Raw genomic sequence first — 22777 nt, 5'->3', positions numbered from 1 at the left:
GAGAACTAAATGATTCCAAACTCTTTCCAGGTGCTCAAATGCTTCCTGAAGTTTCTTGAAAGCTTTGACCTTCTATTATAACCAAGTCTTACCACCCCTTCAGCCCCTGCCCCTTCTGGAGCCTGGAAAGACGGGGTCCCAGCGCACTGCTTCCCCACACCCGCTTCAGTTCACTGGGACGAAGTCTTCTGCAGCCTTGCTGGCCAGGCCAGGTTGTGACCACAGGCTGCACCCTCCCAGGGAGGGAAGGCCTGTGATGTCCTCGTTGGGAAGGTCACAGGGCGGCTGTGTGATCCTGGGCCAGGCCCTTCCCCTTTCTGGTCTGGGCTCTGGCCAGTGACCAGGCTGGATTCCCTGCCCTCCATGGGCCACTGTGGGAGGTCCAGGCCGGACAAAATGGGCCACAGACAGAGGAAAACAGAGGCCTCCCATTTTTTTTTTTCCATGTGTATTTTTTTAATTTTTTATTTTTTTTGTAAAATGTCCCGGTTCTTCCATAACTTATAAACATGATTTATACCGAGGGGTGGATGGGAAAGTGGGCAGGGGCGGGGTGACTGGGGACGCACCTCTCCTTGCTGCCCCCTTGGGGCTGGGCCCATTTGGCCATTTCGGGGGAACGGGGACACCCCAACACCTCCCTGAGGTTGTCTGGCCGCCTCTGCCCCTGGTGCTCAGAATCCCATAGGCCCCTTGACTCCAGAATCGCTTCCTGGACTCCAAGACTACTGGGCACTCGGCCCCTTGTCCTCCACGTCCTGCCGTGCCCGTCCTTCGGAGAATCCCCCCTCAGCTGCTGGGGTGATGGGTCCCCTCCTTTCCGCTGCCCCCTGACCCCCGAGGAGGGAGGGAAGGGAGGGGGAGGGGGGCTCAGGTCTCCCCTCCGTGGCAGGGGGAGGTGGAGGTGGGATCAGAAGGAGAAAGGGCGAGGAAGGCGGGGCCTGCGGGGGCTCAGCCAATGGTGAGGCCGAAGCCACACTGGAACTTGTTCTTTCGGTGATTCAGGAAGGCCCCGAGGGCCAGTGTCAGGGGCAGCGGTGGGAGCTTCTTCTCCAGCGTGGCGCCCACGATCCAGTTGCTGTCCACAGAGCCTGTGGGTGGACAGCTGTGAGAAGAGCCTCACCCGACACATCAGAAACCACCGGCCAGGCCGCTGACAGTACTGTCCCCACCACCCGGAGCCCTCTGCACGCCCCCAAGTGCTTCAGCTCTGAGCTCCGTGACCCACCCCCCCTCCAGAAGCCCTCGGCCACCCCGCCACCCCGTGGACCACCCTCCCAATCCCAGTCTTGTCCACACCAGGTCGCTGCTCTGTGTGGATGGGCCTGTCCCTGCCACTGTGAGTGACACCCCCACTGGGTGGGGGGAGCCTGGTCACTGTTGTGTCCCCAGCTGGGCACAGAGCAGGTGCTGAGTATCTGCTGAATCAGAGACTGAAATCTCTAGGGCTCATGCCCAGGACCTGATGAGTGTGCAAAGTGCCCGCTGCCGTCTGTACCCAATGGAGCTCAAGGACTCGCTGAAGGGGAGCAGAGAAGCTACAGTCCAAACGCAGCCTCAGACCCAGGGCTGACTGCAGAGTGAGGACTTAAGGCAGGTTTCAGAGGCAAAACAAACACCTCTCCCTGGGCCTCCTGGCTACTTTTGTTTAAAAAAAATTTTTTTGCCCACACTGCATGGCATGTGGGATTTTAGTTCCCTGACCAGGGATTGAACCCGGGCCCTCAGCAGTTGAGAGTGAGACCACTGGACCACCAGGGATTTCCCCTGGCTGCCTTTAGAAGCCTTGAACCAGGGCCACTGAAGCGGCCTTTCCGGGGTGGTCTCCACACACCCCAAACCCGAGAGCCACTGAGGCGCAAGGAGAAACTTAAGATGAGACTCAGTCAGCCTGGGGGAAGGTTGTGTGTGGGTCTGGCTGTGACCAGGGAGCCTCCGTAAGGTGAGACAGTGGGGCAAGGCCGGCTGCGCTCCAACTTGTCTTCCATGCACGAGAAAAAGAAAAGCAAGGGCCATGCATGCAGACTGCTGGAGGGCTACTGGATGGGGTGGGGATGGTCCCTGCAAAGCTCGGGGCCCAGGCACCCACCCACCCTCTTAACAAGCATTCCTGGGTAATTTGGGGGCCCAGCATGCTACCCTCTCCCATTTTCTCTGGCTTGTACCCCACTCAAAGCTGAGTCACCTCTTGCTTGTTTCTCACATAAGGAAAGGGAGACCTGTACCTTTGAAGAGGAGGTTGGCCTTGGGCAGGTCCAGCTGGTACCCAAAGGAGACACTTGTGTCCTGCATCCTCGTGCTGGCCTCGAACTCCACACCCACCTGCAGCTGGAGGGGCCAGGGCAACACACACGAGTCAGCCTCCTAGGCTGGACCCTCAGGCATGCCAATCCTGGGCACCCCACACCCAGACAGCCAGTCCCCAGATGGGCTCACCTGGTCACTGGCTTTGTGGTAATACGTTGCATGCATGCCTGCCTGACCCAATGTTACTGTCGCCAACCAGTTGTTCACTGGAAGAGAGCAGGTGGGTTACCAAGGGGGCTTGGGCAGCCAAGGGCCCAGGTTTTGCCCCTCTTCCCTCAGACCCAGGAGTCCAGCCCCCAGCCCCTCCTCCCATAGTCCCAGGGCTCCGGGCCCCCAGGCTCACATGTGTATTTCCCAGCTAGCGACATAACGGCGCCCTCCTCCCCGGGCCGCCGGTGGTAGACCAGCTCTCCGCCCAGGGCCAGGCACGGCGTGATGCTCTGGAGGTAGTGGGCCACGAGGATCCCTGCAGGCGAGAGGTGGAGTCATGACTTCTGAGCCTGGTGGTTAGTTTCCACCCAGTCAAGGCACAGACTGGACTCCTGCTTCCCCGGGCCTCCCACTTGGGCTCCTTGCTAGGGCCGTTCACAGGGCTCTGAGGTCAGCCTCTCACGGCCCCCGGGACCTCATCTACTCTGCATTCACCTCCCTTTACACAGGAGGCTGCAGAGGGTGAGGAGTCAAGTCGCTCCCACATGGTCACAGGACATGTCAGGGGTAGAGTCCAGGGCTCCCCATCTCCTGAACACAGGCTTCAAGCCACCCTGCCGCCACGACTGGTAGGCAAGAGCACACTGTGGGGGGCCAGACGGCCTGGGTTCAAGTCCCAGCCCCAGCACTTGCTGCTGGGGTAACCGAGGGCCACTGGCACCACTTCTCCGTGAGCGGGACACCTCGCAAGACTCTGAGGAAGAGCAGAGCGCTGGATGCAGGCGTGGTGTGCACAAGGCGTGCTCAGCACATGGCCACAGCCCAGCCGCCACGGAGACCCGACCTGCGGAAGTCCACTTCCCGGGCCCCTCGGCAGCAAGGATGGCTCTGAGGGCCCCTCAGTGTTTGCTAACCACCCACTCCACCGCCAGGCTGAATTCCTCGAGCCCAAGGACTGAGACTGTCTGTGTTTGAGAGCCCAGGAGGGTGGACACCACAGAGGTGATCACTGCGGAGGGGAAGGGCCAGGAAGAGAGGCAGAGGGGGTGATGACGGAGAACTGGAAAGCAAGAGTCACCTCTGTAGAGACGGGGAAGCGATCAGAGATGGAGGTGGATGGCGGGACCTGAAGACGCCCAACCTGAAGGACGGAGCAGGTGAGGACCAGTGAGGTAAGCTTCGAGATGGACACCCAGCAAGAATGGGGGAGACCGGGGCAGGAGGGAAGGAGGTGGGGGCCGGCAAGGAGAAGGAAAGCGCGGCGTGCAGATGCTTCCCTGGACAGGGATCAGCGGCGCCGAGTGGGGACTGGCCTGAGGGGGCGGGCAGGCCGGGAGGACAGGATGGGACCTGCTCGCGTCTTCAGGCACGCCCAGGCAGGGGCTGCCACTGGGGGCGGCTGCGGTCAGGGCAGGCTGGGGCTGGCCTCTCCTCGGGAGTGGGTGACACTGACCCACCTCCTGGCCCCTCCTCCGCCAGCTGGTTGTTAAGCCATCACCAGCACACCTCTGGACAAGAGCAGCCTCTGTCCCAAGAGAAGGGGAACTTTGGGCCCACAGAGAGAAAAGTGACCACCCAGGGGTCACACAGGGACTTCAACTCAGGAGTCTCTGGTCATGGTTCAGACTGAGGGCTTCGAGACCCCGAACTCCTCTCCCACCCCCCATCTCCTTGGCTTGCCTCACCCTCTGGTTCCCAAGCCCCACCCTCCTCCTTGGCCTCCTGCCCCAGTCTCATCCTCTCCAAGCAGCTCACACGCAGACGGATCTTGTTAAAGCGCACACTCGACCCTGCTCCCCCTGCTCAGAACCTGCCATGACACCCCAGCATCAAGGACACCCTGGCTTCTTAGGACACGGGGGCAAAGCCCCCTGTGGTTCATCCCCACCTTTCAAACAGACTTCCTCCAAGAGCTTCACAAGTCCTTGCACAGTCCTCATCTCCTCACAGGCCTTTTTCTTGAACATCCTGCCCTTTCTGGCACCTCCATCTCCTTCAGATCAGTTTAGTTCAGTTGCTGAGTCATGTCTGACTCTTTACGACCCCACGGACTGCACCACATCAGGCCTCCCTGTCCATCACCAACTCCGGGAGTTCACTCAAACTCATGTGCATCGAGTCGGTGATGCCATCCAGCCATCTCATCCTCTGTTGTCTCCTTCTCCTCCTGCCCCCAATCCCTCCCAGCATCAGGGTCTTTTCCAATGAGTCAGCTCTTCGCATCAGGTGGCCAAAGTATTGGAGTTTCAGCTTCAACATCAGTCCTTCCAATGAACACCCAGGACTGATCTCCTTTAGGATGGAGTGCCTGGAGTGAGAACCCACTGAGTTCAAAACTCCACGAGAAGGAAAAGAACACCTATTATAGGTCTCAGAGCAAAGAGGTGGCCTCGGACAAGGGGCGGAGTGCGGCTTTCCTGAAACCTGCGGGGCGGGGGCCACACCTGGCCCCCTGGGGAGGGGGCACACAGCGGGCTCTTGGCTGGGGCCCGACAGAACAGCTTCCTGCCCTCCCCACGCCGCGCTCCCCGGGGCTTTGGCCACACAGCCTTCCTCTGGGAGCGCTGCCCTTCTCTTCACCCTCCTGGGTCTAGACACTGGCATCGAGAGACACTGTCCTCATCACTCCAGGTGAGCTGGGACCTCCTGTTGTAAGCTCTCACAGCAACCTGGACCTCTCCCAACAGTAACACAGTCACTGTGATTATTTGTCTCAAGGCAAGTGTCTTGGCTACTGGCCAGGGAGGGGCTGTGTGTGTCCCAGGGTGGGCACACACTCGGGGTGCTCAGAACGAAGCCGAGGCCCCAGAGGAGGAGCTGAGGCCAGGGGAGGGGACCAGGTAGTCTGCGGGCTCCTCGTTCGGCCTCGATCATGGTTCCAACGCCAGGCCCTTGGCTTCCTCGCTGTGCGATCCTGGGGCAGGGCCAATTTCACCGCAGACCTTTCCTTCCTCACCTGTGAGAACCCCGATCCCCCTGCCTGTTGTGGGGTGGCCCAGAGACCCTTCCCACAGTGAACCCAACTAGCTGTGTCTGGTCCCATAAGGGGCTGACGGTCCGCCCACTGATTCCTTCACCAAGGTGCACTTGCTGTGACTGTGTCTTCGAGATGGATGGGGAAACCAAGGCTCAGAATGGGTGGAGCACCACTGTCAGTGGTCATGAATAATTACATGAGTAACTACTCATATACTCAGTACTGCCCTGGGCCCAGAAGTTCTGATCGGTGCTTGAGGGGAGGAAGGGACTAAGAGACAAGAGTGTCACTGGTGGCCTTGGGCTCCAGGGAAGGAAGACCTAGAGGCCAGTGTTGAGGAGCAAGAGAGGCCGATGCTGGTGAGTGAGTGCAGGGGCGGGGGGCCTGGTGCCGTGGACTCTGGAGGCGGCCTCGCTGTGTGTCCTTGGGGAAGTACTTGCCCTCTCTGGGCCTCAATCAGACAGGGATGATGGCAGCGCCACCCCACAGGGCTGTGAAGGATTGCACAAGCCAATCCCTATTGGCTTGAGTGACTGGGTGAAGGCCTGGGTGCGCACAGTATTCCGAGGGCCTGGCAAAGGGCACCAGGTGGGAAATAGGACCTGCGATGACCGCTGCTCACTCCTTCACGCACTATTTTCTGAGCGCCTACTCTGTTCCCAGCAAGGTTCCAGGTGCTGGGTGCCTTCACGCTGCACTCACTGCCCAAGAGCCTGCTCTTCCTGATAGAGCTAACAGCAGGCACAAGAAACTGGAATCACCAACTCTACCCTTCTGGTGGGTCAAGCCCCACCCCGCCCCCCAAAAAGGCTGACTTCTCAACTCTGACCTCCCTCTTATCTCCCACACAGAATCCAGCAGCGAATACTATTGCTCTGCCTTCAACGTTCATCCAGACCCCCAGACCTCCACTTACCCCCTCCGCTGCCCCCTTGTGGCCTGGTCTCTACACGTGGGCACAAGAGGTCCTGTCAGAAGCTACGGCGGACGATCCTGTCCCTTTCAAAACCCTCTTGTGGCCTCAGACTCAGCTCTCCAGAGCTTTATGTTTCAGCCCTGCCACCCTGACTTCTACCACTTGCCCTCCTCCTCATCTGTTACAGCTCCGGTCCTCCTCGATGTTCCAGTGAAGGGTCGTACCTCAGGGCTTCTGCACTCGCTGTTCCTTCCGGCTGAAAAGCTCTTTTCCCACATATCTGCTTGGCACCTTCCCTCACATCCTTCAGTCTTCATTCAGATATCACCTATGTAATGAGGCCTTCTCTCAAGACTCCACCAGCCCCTCCCGACGCCACCATCTTTCCACAGGGCTCCATCACCCATCTGCTTTACTCGTGTCTCTAGAATGGAAGGTTCCAAGGGCTTCCCAGGTGGCGCTAGTGATAAATAACCTACGTGCCAACGCAGGAGATATAAGACACCTGGGTTCAGGTGTCTTATAAGACCCGATATAAGATCCTGGGTCTTATATAAGATTTAAGACCTTGGTTTGGGAAGATCCCCTGGAGAAGGCCATGGCAACCCACTCCAGTATTCTTGCCTGGACTCTCCCATGGACAGAGGAGCCTGGTGGGCTACAGTCCATGGGGTCACAAAGAGTTCAAAAAGAATGAAGTGACTTAGCACGTGTGCACGCCTCCCTTAATATACATAATATAAAAATCACCACTAGAATGTCCAGAAGACAGACTTAGTTTTCCTTAGTTCATCACCATATCCTCTGGACATGGAATATATGATTCATAGTCAAGAAACATCAAATCAATGTCGAGAAATCAAAGGCAGATGCCCAGAGACAAAAATAAAAAAGGGGGAAGCAGAGAGGAGAGACCAGAAGTACAGACATTAGTCAGCAGGTCCTTGCCTCCCAGCCAACCCAAACAGGAATCTTCCTTGTCACCCTCCACTGCAGACTGACTTGCCTCCCCTCAGCTGCACGTGGACTCCGCCTGCCTTGGGGTCAATCTGTGCCCCCGAGCAACCCCAGAGCCCCAGGAGTGATGCAGCAGCTCATTTCCTTGGGACCCGTCACATGCCTGACCCCATTTGAGACTTTCCACACATGACCTGCTCGACAACCCTGTGAGGCAATCCGATTTTAACAAATGAGGAAGCTAAGGCCCATGAGGGTGATGGAAGCGCTCCCCCACCCTCCGCCCCCAATTGCAGTGAACCCAGAGGCAGAGCTGGGACTTGAACCTGTTTTTTCCCCCACGAGGCTACAAGACCTAATTGATGCTCTGTGTTCTGAAGTCACACCTGTCCCTGAAACCATTTCTTGGATGGCATAAAAGGAGGGTCAGAGGGAGAAATGGATTTGCTGGGCATGGGGTCTGACCACCTTCCAAGCCCTGTGCCTCTTACCTGAACCCACCAGGACATCTGGGTTCCCCAAAGTGACGGCTGCTGTGAAGTCGGAACCCCGGTACTCCCCATCCACCTGCCAGTTCACAAACTTCGACTGCTGGGTCTGTGGGGGGAGGGACAAGCATGAGGGTGAAACTGAGCAGGACCCCCTGGGGCCTGCCGGTACAAAAGGCCTTTCAGTGGCCTCCCCTTTTTGTTTGTAGGATAAAGGCTTCCACCTCCTAGACCTTCCCCGAGGGCAGATCCATTTACTCATCAGAGAAGAGAGAGAAAGCAGAAAGAAAGGAAATAGTCACACAAAAGTGCAGTGAGGGCTTCTCTTAGGGCTCAGCGGGTAAAGAACCCGCCTGCAATGCAGGAGCCACAGAAGACACAGGTTTGATCCCTGGGTCAGGAAGATTCCCCTGGAGGAGGAAATGGCAACCCACTCCAGTTTTCTGAAAAGTTGTCTGAAAAATCCCATGGGCAGAGTAGCCTCGCTGGCTCCAATCCAAAGGGTCGAAAAAAGTCGGATCCAGCTGAATGACTAAGCACAGCACAACAATGCCATGATAAGGTGGAATCCTAGCTCCTGTCGAGGACATGCTGGGGCCTCCACCCAGGAGGAGGACGGTAACTTCCAGCTGAGCACAAGACGCCTGGCACACCATCCACCCTGCGGCCTCACCACTGACCAACCAGAAGAAAGTCATACATCCTGCAGCACCCTGCCCCCAGTTTGCCTTTAAAAGCCCTTCCCTGAGAACTGGGATTCCCTGGTGGCTCAGACAGTAAAGAGTCTGCCCGCAATGCGGGAGACCTGAGTTCAGTCCCTGGGTCGGGAAGATCCTCTGGAGGAGGAAATAGCAACCCACTCCAGCATTCTTGCCTGGAAAATCCCATGGACGGAGGAGCCTGGCAGGCTACAGCCCACAGGGTCGCAAAAAGTAGGACATGACTGAGCGACTTCATTCACTCACACCCTGAAAACTAGGCGGGAGTTTGGTCTGTAGAGAACCAGCCACCCGTATTCCTCGCTTATCTTTGCAATAAGCCTTTCTCTGCTCCAGACTCTGATGGTTCAGTTTGTTTGGCTGCACTGTGCCTTGAGTTCTTGGTTTCAACACCCAAGGGCAGCCTGGGGCTCAGGGAGGCTGGGGAGTCGCCGACTCCATCCTTCCACTCACCTGGATGGCCATCTTGGACCTGAGGCCAGGGCCCAGCTGATGAATGACCTGAGCATTGAGGCTGCCACTATTATCCATGTCACCCACCAGCACGGGGAATGCCTGTGGGGCAGAGGGCAGGGTTAGAGGTGAGAGGCCCAGCGTCAGGGATGGACATGCATGATGGGCTCTGGTGAAAAGCCTAGGACTGGAAAGCCTAGAATGAGGTCCTCTCCTCCAGGAAGCCCTCTAAGACCACCGAGGCTGAGTCAGGCTCTCCTCTGGGCTCAGCCTTTGGGTTCCCCTGTTTCAGTCCTACTCTCCCTGGACTGTTCCTCTCTGGGGACAAGCTTATTCTCTTTCTCCACTAGGCTGTGAGCCCCTATGGCTGTTTCAGTTACCGCTGTGTCCCCAGGACCATCCAGCACAGAGATGGGCAGGACATGGGGGGGAGTGCCCTGAAGGTTTGCTGAATAAGTAAGTTTATCGCATGGAAATAGTTAACACAAGCAAAAACCTAATTTAGGCCCCCAACTCCACCTGTGTCCTGCCCCAGCCTCCTTCTGGGCTTCTAGTTTTGCCTTCGCTCTTCTAACCCAGCTTCCGCAGACAGCCTGAGAAATGCTATTTCCAAAGCACTCGTATCACCGCATCTTCCCCTCCTTTAAATCTTTCCGTGGCTCTCTAGTGCCCCCTAGTGGAAGTTCAAATGCCTGGCTTGGCCTGAGGCCTGCAGGATCTGCAGCCCGGCCCTGCCCACTATGGGTCATCACTGCCTGGTGACCCTGGTGTCCTCAGACTCACCCAGAGAAGTGGGGGTCAGGATGAAGGAATGACCCCAGTTTCGATGCACCCTGGAGAGACCCAGTTCCCACCTCCCCACACCACCAGCAGCCCAGGTTTCTTCAACTGACGGGCTACATTATTTGTTGGAAGAAAGATACAATGAATGAATGGCAAAAGGTACCTCACCTCTGTGGGACTCAGCTGCTTCGTCCCCACGTACGTGACCCCGAAGTGGTAGTTGGACTCCCCGACTGTGCTGAGGGCTACTGTGTGGTTCACCTGGGAGAAGAGGGAGGGCTGTGGTGATGAGCCTGTGGGTCACTCCCCAAGGAACCCAGCCGAACCCATTTCCAGGTCAGCTCCCCTCCAGCCTGGGATGGGGGATGCTTGCCAATCTGACTTCCCTGTCAGGGCGTCTCTGGGCATGGCAGGGGATGAAGACTGGGAGGTGTGGCCTGACTAGATTAGACACTCAAGAGAAGGGATGTGTGGGAGCATACCTGGTACTTCATCCCTGCCTGGATGTTGGTTGCGGGGGCGGGTCCCTAAACCCTACCACTGCCCCCAAATTGAGTGGTCAGCCTGGCACTGTCTCTGGTGTCTTTAAGTATCAAGGAGCCCAGATCTTTAAGGAGGAGTTAAAGGACTGGAGAAGGGAATGGCAATCCACTCCAGTACTCTTGCCTGGAAAATCCCATGGACTGAGAAGTCCGGTAAGCTACAGTCCATGGGGTTGCAAAGAGTCGGACACGACTGAGCAACTTCACTTTCACTAAAGGACTGTATGTGCAGATGCAGAGGGATGGCTGGGATGACCTCTGGAGAATAATGGCACAAGAAAGGCTCACCTGGAAATGATTACTCAACCCTTTATTGACTGTGAGCTTCACACCTTCCATCTGAATAGGAAACAGCTCTGAAGGAGAGAAAAATGCTGTCACACTTCAACACACACACTCCATCTCTCATCCCTTTCTTCTCTATGGTCCCCACTCTCCCTTCTCCAGGAGCCCACAACCAGCACACTGCACAAAGCACCTCATCCGGTAAAGAGGCAGAACAGCCCAGAGGATGGGCTCAGGACCAAAGCCTTTGCCTGCATCCAAATTCCAGTGCCACCATCTACTACTTGTGTGACCTTAGGCAAATTATTTTATTCATGTCAAATCTATCTGTTAGTTGAAGATGCTCACCACATAGAAATACTGCAAGGATTTAATGAGTTAACACACACTGAATGCCAGAACAGTGCTCAATAACCCACCACCACTTTCGCTACCACGATTCCTCCAAGCCAGGATCCAGAAGGCTTGGGTTCCACCCCCACTGACCCATTGCTGACACTGTGACCTTGGGCCTCGGTTTCCCTCCCGATCCCATGAGGCTGGCTTGGCCGACTCCTGGGGCACATGAGGTCCTTCAGGTTTTTCTGTACCGCTCCGGCATTCCATCCTGAGGTTCCATCATTTGATCCCATCATTCTAAGCCCCAGGTTCAACGTTCCACTATTCGATCCCAACGTCAACTCCTAACGCTCTGTTAAATGATTCCAATGGTCCGTGCCAATTCCCAAGGTCCTCAGTGCGCTCCTCCTTCCCCCGAGATCCGGGCCATCACACCCCTGCCAGGCCCCTAGCCCCTCACCCTTGCACTTCCGGTGGCACTCCTCGAACGTGCCCGGGTTGGGCAGGCAGCCGCAGGCCCCATCGTCCGCGGTCCCTCCAGCGCTGGCAGCCGCAGTCCCGGGGGTCCGTTCGGAACCTCGACCTGTGCCAGCCCCAGCGCCCAGGCCGCCCCCGAGTGGCGGCAAAGTGAAGCCGGGAGGAGAGGGCGGAGGTGGCGGCAGTCCCACGAGGGGAGGCGCAGGCGGCGGCGGCGGCCCTGCGGGCGGCGAGCTAGCGGCCAATACGTTCCCCATGGTCGCCTGCAAGGGGAAAGGTCAGAGGGCAGAGGTCAAGGCTCGCAGGCTCCAGGCTGAGTCTCCAGCCAACACCCCCCCCGCCCCCCCCCCCCCCGCTCAGAACCCCAATTCTTACGCGCGGTAGCGCCTCCTCCCGGTCCGGGCTCCGCTCCCACCCCGTGGGCCACGCGCAACCGAACACGCTGCCGCCGCCGCCGCCACGGTCGCCCCGCCCCACCTAGCCCATTGGTTTAGCGGGCCCTGAGGTCCTCCCGCCAGCTGCAGGGTCTGGCCTTACTATTGGAGTCATGGATGAGAGTCCCACCCACCTATTTGGAATGTCCTTTTCTGTTGGTTTCCACTTGCAGACAGGTCACAGCACACCTCCGTGCCCTTCCCATTGGCTTGGGGAGCCCACGCCGATTGGCTCGCGGTGCCGCGGGTTCCGGGGCTCACCCACCATTGGTCTGTGCTGCTCACTTTGCACCGCCCATTGACGTAACACCCCCGCCCCATTTCCGAAGGCGTCCCTCTTTCGACTCCGCCCCGCGGCGAAGTTGTTAATGATAATTGGTCGGCCTTGGCCTTTGCAGCTTTCTGATTGGCTCCTTCAGGTACAGTGGGTCGGACCCTGGTGTCGTAAGCCATCTTGTGTGTTCATTGGCTAACGTGCGAGGGTCAAGGGACACGGAGTAAGATGGGTTGCGCAGCAGAGGCTGCTAGGCAGCAAGGTCAGGCCTCGAGTCCCACCAGGCACCGCGGCAAAGGGGCGGCCCCCTAGTCCGAAGTCGGAAACCTAGTCCGAGACCGAAAGACGGAAGTGCTAGCCCTTCCCACAGTGCCACGGGGAGAATTCTAACCTGTTTTGTGAACTCTGTCCTGCTTCTTGTTACCCACAATGCCTCTTACCTATTTAACGGGACAGTTGCCGTAGGCCCACCCATTTCGTTACCCATCATGCTTTCTGTGTCTTTCCCCCAACCCTTGCCTCAGTCACTGAAGCTTCTATCTTTGGCCCATTCATTCCTATCCCATTATCCATCATGCCTTCCGCTCCATTCATTTCAACTTAGTTGCCCGTACGACCTTTAGCCCTTTTACGCCTTTAGCCCTTTCATTTCCCACATTCTTTTTTTTTTTTTTTTAAGTATGTATCTATTAATATTTGGCTGCATGGCTAGACATGTGGGATCTTTAGTTGTGACCTGTGAATTCTTAGTTGCAGCACGCGGAATCTAGTTCCCTGCCCAGGGATGGAACCCTGTCCGCCTGCATTGGGAGCTGCAGAGTCTTAGCTGCTGGACCACCAGGGAATTCCTCCAGCATTCTTCTAGCTGTACCTTAATTGAGCATCAGGCTTTATATCTATTGCTCAACTTGCCTGTGGCCCCTATTTCTCCCTTATTCATTCCAATACCCCTGGCTCTTTCAGAATTTTCCAGTTTATTGTGATCCACACAGTCATAGGCTTTGGCATAGTCAGTAAAGCAGAAATAGATGTTTTTCTGGAATTCTCTTGCTTTTTCAATGATCCAGAGGATGTTGGCAATTTGATCTCTGGTTCCTCTGCCTTTTCTAAAACCAGCTTGAACATCTGGAAGTTCACAGTTCACATATTGCTGAAGCCTGGCTTGGAGAATTTTGAGCATTACTTTACTAGCGTGTGAGATGAGTGCAATTGTGTGGTAGTTTGAACATTCTTTGGCATCGCTTTTCTTTGGGATTGGAATGAAAATTGACCTTTTCCAGTCCTGTGGCCACAGCTGAGTTTTCCAAATTTGCTGGCATATTGAGTGCAGAACTTTCACAGCATCATCTTTTAGGATTTGAAATAGCTCAACTGGAATTCCATCACCTCCACTAGCTTTGTTCATAGTCATGCTTCCTAAGGCCCACTTGATTTTGCACTCCAGGATGTCTGGCTCTAGGTGAGTGATCACACCATCTTGATTATCTGGGTCGTGAAGATCTTTTTTGTACAGTTCTTCTGTGTATTCTTGCCACCTCTTCTTAATATCTTCTGCTTCTGTTAGGTCCATACCATTTCTGTCCTTTATCGAGTCCATCTTTGCATGAAATATTCCCTTGGTATCTCTAATTCTCTTGAAGAGATCTCTAGTCTTTCCCGTTCTGTTGTTTTCCTCTATTTCTTTGCATTGATTGCTGAGGAAAGCTTTCTTATCTCTCCTTGCTATTCTTTGGAACTCTGCATTCAGATGCTTATATCTTTCCTTTTCTCCTTTGCTTTTCGCTTCTCTTCTTTTCACAGCTATTTGTAAGGCCTCCCCAGACAGCCATTTTGCTTTTTTGCATTTCTTTTCCATGGGGATGGTCTTGATCCCTGTCTCTTGTACAATGTCATGAACCTCCATCCATAGTTCATCAGGCACTCTATCTATCTGATCTAGTCCCTTAAATCTATTTCTCGCTTCCACTGTATAATAGTAAGGGATTTGATTTAGGTCATACCTGAATGGTCTAGTGGTTTTCCCTACTTTCTTCAATTTAAGACTGAATTTGGCAATAAGGAGTTCATGACCTGAGCCACAGTCAGCTCCCAGTCTTGTTTTTGCTGACTGTATAGAGCTTCTCCATCTTTGGCTGCAAAAAATATAATCAATCTGATTTCAGTGTTGACTATGTGAATCACAATAAACTGTGGAAAATTCTGAAAGAGATGGGAATACCAGACCACCTGACCTACCTCTTGAGAAACCTATATGCAGGTCAGGAAGCAACAGTTAGAACTGGACATGGAACAACAAACTAGTTCCATGTCTTTTCCAGTAGGAAAAGGAGTACGTCAAGGCTGTATATTGTCACCCTGCTTATTTAACTTATATGCAGAGTACATCATGAGAAACGCTGGGCTGGAAGAGGCACAAGCTGGAATCAGGATTGCCGGGAGAAATATCAATAACCTCAGATATGCAGATGACACCACTCTTATGGCAGAAAGTGAAGAGGAGCTAAAGAGCCTCTTGATGAAAGTGAAAGAGGAGAGTGAAAAGGTTGGCTTAAAGCTCAACATTCAGAAAACTAAGATCATGGCATCTGGTCCCATCACTTCATGGGAAGTAGATGGGGAAACAGTGGAAACAGTGTCAGACTTTATTTTTCTGGGCTCCAAAATCATTGCAGATGGTGATTGCAGCCATGAAATTAAAAGATGCTTACTCCTTGGAAGGAAAGTTATGACCAACCTAGATAGTATATTCAAAAGCAGAGACATTACTTTGCCAACAAAGGTCCATCTAGTCAAGGCTATGGTTTTTCCAGTGGTCATGTATGGATGTGAGAGTTGGACTGTGAAGAAAGCTGAGCGCCAAAGAATTGATGCTTTTGAACTGTGGTGTTGGAGAAGACTCTTGAGAGTCTCTTGGTCTTCGAGGAGGTCCAACCAGTCCATTCTAAAGGAGATCAGTCCTGGGTGTTCATTGGAAGGACTGATGCTAAAGCTGAAACTCCAATACTTTGGCCACCTCATGCGAAGAGTTGACTCATTGAAAAAGACTGATGCTGGGAGGGATTGGGGGCAGGAGGAGAAGGGGACGGCAGAGGATGAGATGGCTGGATGGCACCACTGACTCGATGGACATGAATTTGGGTAAACTCTGGGAGTTGGTGATGGACAGGGAGGCCTGGTGTGCTGCGATTCATGGGGTCGCAAAGAGTCGGACACGACTGAGCAACTGAACTGAACTGAACTGACCGACCCCTGGCTCATTCATTGAGATCTATTGCCCATCATGCCCTGAGCTCCTATCAAAACATTATTCATAATTTTGCCTTTGGCCTACTCTTAATCATTACACCCCTGCCCCTTGTACTTAGTTACTGCTATTTCTACTTTGTTCTGTTTATTTCTGCCCATTACCCATTATACTGCTGTTGTAGATTATTTTTCCTTATGCCCTGGACTCCTCCCGCTCCTTCCATTAACCATGGCTTATGCATTTTTGCTCATTTTCCCTTCACCTATCTTTTTCATATCTTTGGTCCTTTTCTTTTTGTTTGTAACCTATCTTAACTTCTAGTCTACTGATTCCTTCAAGCCCTGGACCCTGCCCTGCCGCCCATTCATTACCCATTATGTTCCACCCCTATCCCCTAAACAGCGCACAGAAAACACCAGTTGAGATCTGGTAAGTACAAACTCATATTTTGTAGGAAATGCTATATTAACAGCCACATCCCCTATCCCTAACCCAGGTGATCCACTCTCCCCCCAACCCCCAGGGAGATGTTTGGGTCCAATCCCACTGGGCAGGAGTAAAAGGACTCAGTAGTCTTCACAGTAACAGCAAATTCTTCTTCCAAGGCTGGCATCAGCAAGGCACACTCTGCATGAGGCTCACCCCATGTAGCCCTGAGCTGGGTCTTAATTCTCTGGAGACAGGAATTGGGGTACTGGGGGCACAGGGAAGAAGGGTCAGTACCCTGAGACTCCTGCCTGCAGGAGGGAGGAGATGGGGAAGTTCCTCTTTGGGCTGGGGAATCCCCTCCCTCCACCTTTAGGGGACAGGGTGGGGAATGGGTGACAGAGGCTCTGCTGCCTGGAGGGCTCAGGTCTGAGCAGCAGGATGTCCCCAACACCCACCCCAGCATATCTAGTAGGAGTTACTAGATATGTAACCCCAGCATATCTAGTAGGAGTTACTAGATATGTAACCCCAGCATATCTAGTAGGAGTTACTGCCTGAGGAAAAATCAGGTCTGGGGTCTTCTTTGGGATTTGGGAGGAGTCTGGAGATGGTGGGTCGTGAGAGGTATAATCTTTTTTTTTTTTTTTTGTGAGAGGTATAATCTATGTCTGGTGAATCCTTGGGTAAGAGTTTGTGCAGAAACCTACCTTCTCTAGCCCCTCCTAAGGTTATCAGGTTTCCATTGTCATGGCCAATTTCTCTGAATCAGAGATCATTGATTAGAGGTCACAGTGGAGCCACCAAGATAGAAGTCAAAGATGAGACGCATGTGTGCTGACTGACAGTGGCTGGGCCCGAGGTCAGGGACCCTAGGTCCCTGACGAAAGTTAAGATATAAAAAAATGAGAGGTGAAAGGGCAAGGCCACGGTGGCTCACACATACATGGCCCGGGACATGACAAAGCCTTTGCCCTGGTAGGACTCAGGGGGGCCGGAGTAGGACAGGGCATCATAGATGGGGTTGATCTTGTCCATATAGTCTTCCTCCTCCTCCTCGTCCTCTAGATCCAGGGAGACCCTCTCCACAGCAGGTGGCCCTGGGGGCACCAGGATGGGGGACCCCAGGCTTGCGGCCCCAAGGATCAGGGGCCCTGACCGCTCTTCCAAGGTGGGAAGCTCATGGTATCGAGGCATTTCCTGGGAATGGGGAGGGAATGAGCCCAAGGTTACCTCTTGAGCATGACACAGAATCCCAGTTTGCTCCATGGCCCTCAACTCCTGACCACCGTCTCCCCATGCCAACCAGACCAGACCTCACCCTATGTCACCCCCTGTTCCCTGGGTTGATATTGGGATAATCATGTAGGTGGTTCTTAACTCAAAGCCCAGAGCGTGGACCCTACCCCGTTGATCCTAAGCTTTTCCTTTTCTTTTGATCGTTGAAACCCTGGTCTTTCCCCATGAGCCTTTGAATTCAATCCTGACCTAAACTTAAGCTCTACCCTTGAAACTCGACTTGTTTTCAAACTCAACATCCAGCCCCTGATCTCTAGGAGGCCACTGAGGGGAGTGACTTGTCCCAGCTCCAGGCACAGTACCCAGCAAATGGAGATGCTCAACTGGTCCTCTTTGATAGAGTGATTTTAACTCTCATCCCTTGTCCTTGGACTTTCAAAGCCATGACCATCCTCACTGAGTCCTAAATACATCAATACATCTCAGTCCTCTAAGCTCTGACCAGAGATACAGCCCTGAACTTGAGTTGTAACCTTGAAATCCTTGCTCTGATATGTAAGATTCTGTATGAGTGCTCAGCCATGTCTAACTCTGTGGGACTCCGTGGGCTGTGGTCTGCCAGGTTCCTCTGTCCATGGGATTCTCCAGGCAAGAATACTGGCGTGAGTTGCCATTTCCTACTCTAGGGGTCTTACCCACCCAGTGACCTGCGTCTCGTGCATTGGCAGGCAGATTCTTTACCACTAGCACCACCTGGGAAGCCTCCTCTTATGTAAGGAGGCCCTTAAACTCAGATCCCAAGTCCACCCTTGACCTTTCCTGAGTTCCTACCTGCTCGGCACATGAGACACCAGCATCAAAGTAGGGGGTCTTGAGTGGGCTGTGCTCCGAGGCCCCCAGGGTGAAGAGCTGGGAGGGCTTCGATGGGAGAGAGAGGGACAAGTCAGGACCACCCCCCTACCCTGACAGCCTCTTCCCCCAAGTTCCCAATTCCAGCCCTGGCCTCAGTGGGGGAAGGTGGGTGGGGAGGTGGGGGCAGCCTGGGCTCCAGGGAAAGTGCTTACCATCTCTGGTTCCTCCAGCTTTGCCTTTGGGGTCGGTGGCTTGTATGAGGGAGGTCCCTCCAGTCTGTGGGGTAGGAGGTAAGTCAGGTGGAGGCTAAGCCCTGAGAAGCCCTCTATTCCAGAGCCACTGCACATCTCTTTCCTCTACCTGATCTCCCTTTTCCACCACCCACTTCCCCTTCCCCTGCTGTCTCCTACTCATTCCATGAATTTCTCTTCTTCCAGGAAGTTCTCCTGACTCTCCAGGAGGAGCCAGAGTTCCTGTTATAGGATCATAGCTAGCTATGCGTCTCTAATGGGGCACATACTGAGTTTGTATTTGAAATATCACTTCTGATCTCATTCAACAATTGTATCCCGCGGCGAACAGTGTGAGGGGAGAAAAATGAGATTTGTGCTGTGTTCCCAGAACCCATGATGAGGAGTATCAGGACATATTTGGAGAAAGACAGAATGACAACTTCCATGGTGGTCCAGTGATTAAGAATTTGCCTGCTACTGCAGGGGACACGGGTTCGATCCCTGGTCCAGGAACTAAGACCCTATGCGCCGTGAGCCAAATAAACCCATGGGCCACAACTGCTGAAGCCAGCGCACCTAGAGCCTGTGCTCTGCAGCAATAGAAGGCACCACAGTGAGGAGCCTGTGCACCATAGCCAAGAGTAGCCTCTGCTCACTGTGACTGCAGAAAGCCGGGGCACAGCAGTGAAGACCCAGCACAGCCAAAGAAATAATTTTAAAAAGAGAATGAAAAGAATGAGTGAAATGCTTTCCTGTCGCCCAAACTATATTAAATTCCTTCATTCTGCACACCCACAGACCAGAGTATCCTGTATATATAATAATGGCGGGTGCTCACTACACCTTCAATCCCCAGCTCAGATGTCCCTGCCTCCAGGAAGCCCTCCCTGATCTTTTAGGCTGAGTCAGGTGCTCTCTGCAGCCGCGCTCAGCTCCTTCAGCTTCCCTGGCCCATTCCTAGCCATCCTGGACTGTCGTTGTCTGGGGATGGATCTGTCTTCTCCAGACTGTGAACCCCAGGAGCTCAAGGCCAGCACCATCTCAGACACCACTGGGTCTCACAGGCTTAGAAGATGAGAACATCAGCAGGTTGTTGGTTTGCATTGACTAGATGATTCAGACTGGTTCACAAACTTCCATGTGCATCTTAGGGAGCTTGTTATACTATAGACTCCAAGCCCTTCTTGTGAAAGTGCTGATTTAGTAGGTTTGGGGTGAGCCCAGGAAGGTGCATTTTTAACAAGTGCTCCCCTCACACACACTGGGTCACATTATATCAGAGCATTTTGCCCCCAAAACTTTCTTGCTGAACAAATTTCAGCAAGTGATTTCAGCTCTCTGAACCTGAAAACCTTCCTCTTTGAGAAGATGTGTATCCTTAGCTCTGTCTGAGAATCTAGGTTTCCTTGATACGATATGTTGATGTGTGTGGATATCTTTTATTTACATTTTAAATTTATTATTTTTTGGACTTTTTTTAAAAGGCTTATTTGTTTATTTGGCTGTGCTGAGTCTCCCCTAAGGTGCATGGGCTTCTCTTGTTGCAGAGCACAGGCTCTAGGCGCACGGGCTCAGTATGTGTGATGCAAAGGACTGGTTACTCTGTAGCATGTGGGGTCCTGTGGGACAAGGGATCAAATCCATGTCCCCTGCATGGGCGGGCGGATTCTTAACTACTGGACCACCAGAGAAGCCCTTTTTTGGACACCTTTTAAGTGTTCTGTCTCATCATTGTGTTCCTAAATTTAAGGGCCTTGCCCCACGGGGATACTTTCTGAATTACCTACTGAATGAACAAATGGATGAATGGATATGAGGCTTCATTGAGATCACAAGTACGATGCCTCTTATCAAGTCTCCACAAGATGCTGTAGAGATGTCAGGATGCCTCTCATAACAAGTGTTCTACAGAGAGAAGTGGAGCTAGTTTCCCCTCATATCCCCAATATTCCTTTTTTCACAGTAATACGGATTTTGATTGGGCATGTGGCCACCCAGAATAAAGACTACATTTCCCAGCTTCCTCTGCAGCTAGGGCAGCCGTGTGACTAGACCCTGGCCGATGGGAAATGAGAGAATGTGATGGTTCCCTTACAAGACTGCCCTCTATTTCCATTTCCCCTTCCCACTGGCAGGCAGGGTGGTCCTTGAGGCCAGGATGGCCATGTCTGGTTGTCCTGTACGTAGACAATGATAAGAGAGAAGGGAGCCATCTTGGAATGTGAATGAAGGGAAGGCAGAACAAGATAGCAGGAACCTGGACTCTGATGACATCACAGAGCAGAGTTTTCATGGCCATGATTTCTAGGAAATAAACCCTCCTCTCCACCCCATTTAAGTCCTGGTCATTTTGGACCACTCTGTTTCACAGAGTTGATACCGTGCAGGGTCCTGTGGGGGTCCTGGGGCACAAGGCCTTTCTGTGTCCCCCATTTCTTTGTTTATAGGAAACACCCTTCATTCAGCCTCCATGACCTTCCCTGAGTGCCAGTGGGGAGATTCAAGCAGCTGTTACTTAGGGAAGGCAGGAGATGCAAGACCAGGGAGAAACAGTTAAGAGCAGCCTTGGGCCAAGGTCCTGTTTCCCTATTAATGGATACACACACAACAATATCTTTGAACTACTCTGCAGATAAAGAAATCCCCTCCAGGTGGGAGAAGCAACTGATTAATGATGATAAGTGGCCCACAGGCATGTAGACCCCAGACCCATTGGACCTGAAGCTTGATGCTGCTGACTCCTACTTACCTCACCACCAACCCATCAGAAGAATGTCCATGGGATGATCGCACCCTCTTTGAATAATTACTATTAAAACTTCTCAATATCTTCCCCAAGTTAGGACACTTGGGTTCTGAGGGCAGTAGCCCACTGTGTCCCCCTTTGCCTGGCAAAGCAATAAACCTACTCTTTTCTGGGTGCGTGCTAAGTTGATTCAGTGGTGTATGATTCTTTGCGACTCTCTGGACAGTAGCCTGCCAGTCATCCCAAATTCTGTCTTGGAGATTTGATTTGGCACTGGTGTGCAGAGAAGCTGAGCCATTTCAGCGTCACAACCATTGCCAACGACTTTCTCCCAGCCTCCTCCCCCAGCCTGTGCACCCCGGTCCTGGGACCCCTCCCCATCCACTTCTTAGGACCCTTCACTCACTCCTCCTCCTCCTCTGCCCCCTGCAGCCTCTGCTCCTTCCGCTGCTGCCTGCAGATCAGGATGCCCGTGGCGGCCACAGCAGTAGCGATGATGGCGGCGATGATGCCCCCAATGATGCCCCCTGTGGCCCCTGCTCCGGCTGTGTTGGGTGTCTCTGCAAGGAGGAGGACAGCGTGAGGGAGTCTCCAGGAGGAAGCCACACAAGGCCTTATTCCCCGTCCCACCCCACCCTCCAGTCACTACCTGCCTGCCTACCACCTCTCCCAAGGGCAGATGACATTCTTTTTATTCACTTAATCCTCATTGAGCATTTGTTGTGTGATAGAATGGTGAATAAAACATGCAAAAGCGCCAGTCCCATGGGACGAATGTTTTGTCGGGCAGGGAAGCCACAAGTAGAGAAATAGACATAATAGCTAATGTGCCAGGTGACAGCAAACGATAGAGGGTAATCGTAGGGGACTTCCCTCATTCAAAGTGGATAAGAATCCACCTGCCCATGGCAGGGACACGGGTTCCATCCCTGGTCCGGGAAGGTTCCACATCCTGCGGGGCAACTAAGCCTGTGCGTCACAACTACTGAGCCCACGCTCTAGAGCCACCAAGCAGCAACTACTGAAGCCTGCATGCCTAGAGCCCCGTGCTCTGCAACGAGAAGCCACCACAGTGAGAAGTCCGCGCACTGCAATGAAGACCCAGGACAGCCCCAAAAACCAATTATTTATATATATATATACACTTCCCTGGTGGCTCAGATGGTAAAGTGCCTGTCTGCAATGCAGGAGACCTGGGTTCGATCCCTGGGTAGGGAAGATCCCCTGGAGAAGGAAATGGCAGCCCACTCCAGTATTCTTGCCTGGAAAATCCCATGGATGGGGGAGCCTGGTAGGCTGCAGTCCCTGGGGTCTCTACGAGTTGGATACGACTGAGCGGCTTCACTTTCACTTTTCACTTTCATGCATTGGAGAAGGAAATGGCAACCCACTCCAGTGTTCTTGCCTGGAGAATCCCAGGGATGGGGGAGTCTGGTGGGCTGCCGTCTATGGGGTCGCACAGAGTTGGACACGACTGAAGCGACTTAGCAGCAGCAGCAGCATATATATACTTCCCTGGCGGCTCAGATGGTAAAGTGCCTGTCTGCAATGCGGGAGACCCGGGTTCGATCCCTGGGTAGGGAAGATCCCCTGGAGAAGGAAATGGCAGCCCACTCCAGTATTCTTGCCTGGAAAATCCCATGGACAGAGGAGCCTGGTAGGCTACAGTCCATGGGGTCACAAAGAGTCGGACACGACGGAGAGACTTCACTTTCACTTTCATATACAAAGGCAATGCCACATAATGCCAATGTCATTCACCTTACTTATAGTAGGGAAGTGCTACGTGACAGAGCAAGGTAGTCAAAAGTCAGAGAGAGCCTTACTGGGAGATATTTGAACAAAGGCCTGAAGTAGCTGTAGGGGGCGAGCCATGAGGATATGAGAGCATTCCAGGAAGAGCGAACAGCCAGCCAGAGCCAAGGTCCTCTGG

The 22777-nt window shown here is 53.5% G+C and overlaps 2 protein-coding genes across 3 annotated transcripts in view; both read right to left on the bottom strand.

Annotated features, from left to right (window-relative positions):
• Window positions 1–449: 449 nt before the first annotated feature.
• TOMM40 (translocase of outer mitochondrial membrane 40) lies at window positions 450–11967 on the bottom strand. The gene is made up of 10 exons (XM_061388598.1): window positions 11769–11967; window positions 11377–11656; window positions 10581–10648; window positions 9919–10011; window positions 8968–9069; window positions 7799–7904; window positions 2651–2773; window positions 2437–2513; window positions 2226–2328; window positions 450–1091 (listed from the first exon to the last, which is right to left on the bottom strand). Exons 2-10 carry the CDS (start codon window positions 11648–11650, stop codon window positions 952–954), a joined length of 1086 nt encoding a protein of 361 aa, XP_061244582.1. The 5' UTR covers window positions 11651–11656; window positions 11769–11967; the 3' UTR covers window positions 450–951.
• A 4465-nt stretch (window positions 11968–16432) lies between these two features.
• The window catches only part of NECTIN2 (nectin cell adhesion molecule 2), a 32474-nt gene continuing 26129 nt past the window's right edge, over window positions 16433–22777 (bottom strand). The window contains exons 6-9 of one of the 2 annotated variants that reach the window (XM_061388595.1): window positions 21251–21404; window positions 18078–18141; window positions 17845–17931; window positions 16433–16974 (exon numbers count right to left, since the gene is read on the bottom strand). In XM_061388595.1, coding sequence (XP_061244579.1) covers window positions 16711–16974; window positions 17845–17931; window positions 18078–18141; window positions 21251–21404 — 569 coding nt within the window. In that variant the 3' untranslated portion in view covers window positions 16433–16710. The remainder of the gene's footprint in view (window positions 16975–17844; window positions 17932–18077; window positions 18142–21250; window positions 21405–22777) is intronic. The other variant, XM_061388596.1, reaches the window with a different exon arrangement.

The sequence above is a fragment of the Bos javanicus genome, chromosome 18, assembly GCF_032452875.1.
Source record: "Bos javanicus breed banteng chromosome 18, ARS-OSU_banteng_1.0, whole genome shotgun sequence".
Lineage (NCBI taxonomy): Eukaryota > Metazoa > Chordata > Mammalia > Artiodactyla > Bovidae > Bos > Bos javanicus.
Note: the sequence above shows the minus strand (reverse complement) of the source record. Positions and strands in the feature narration are given on the sequence as shown.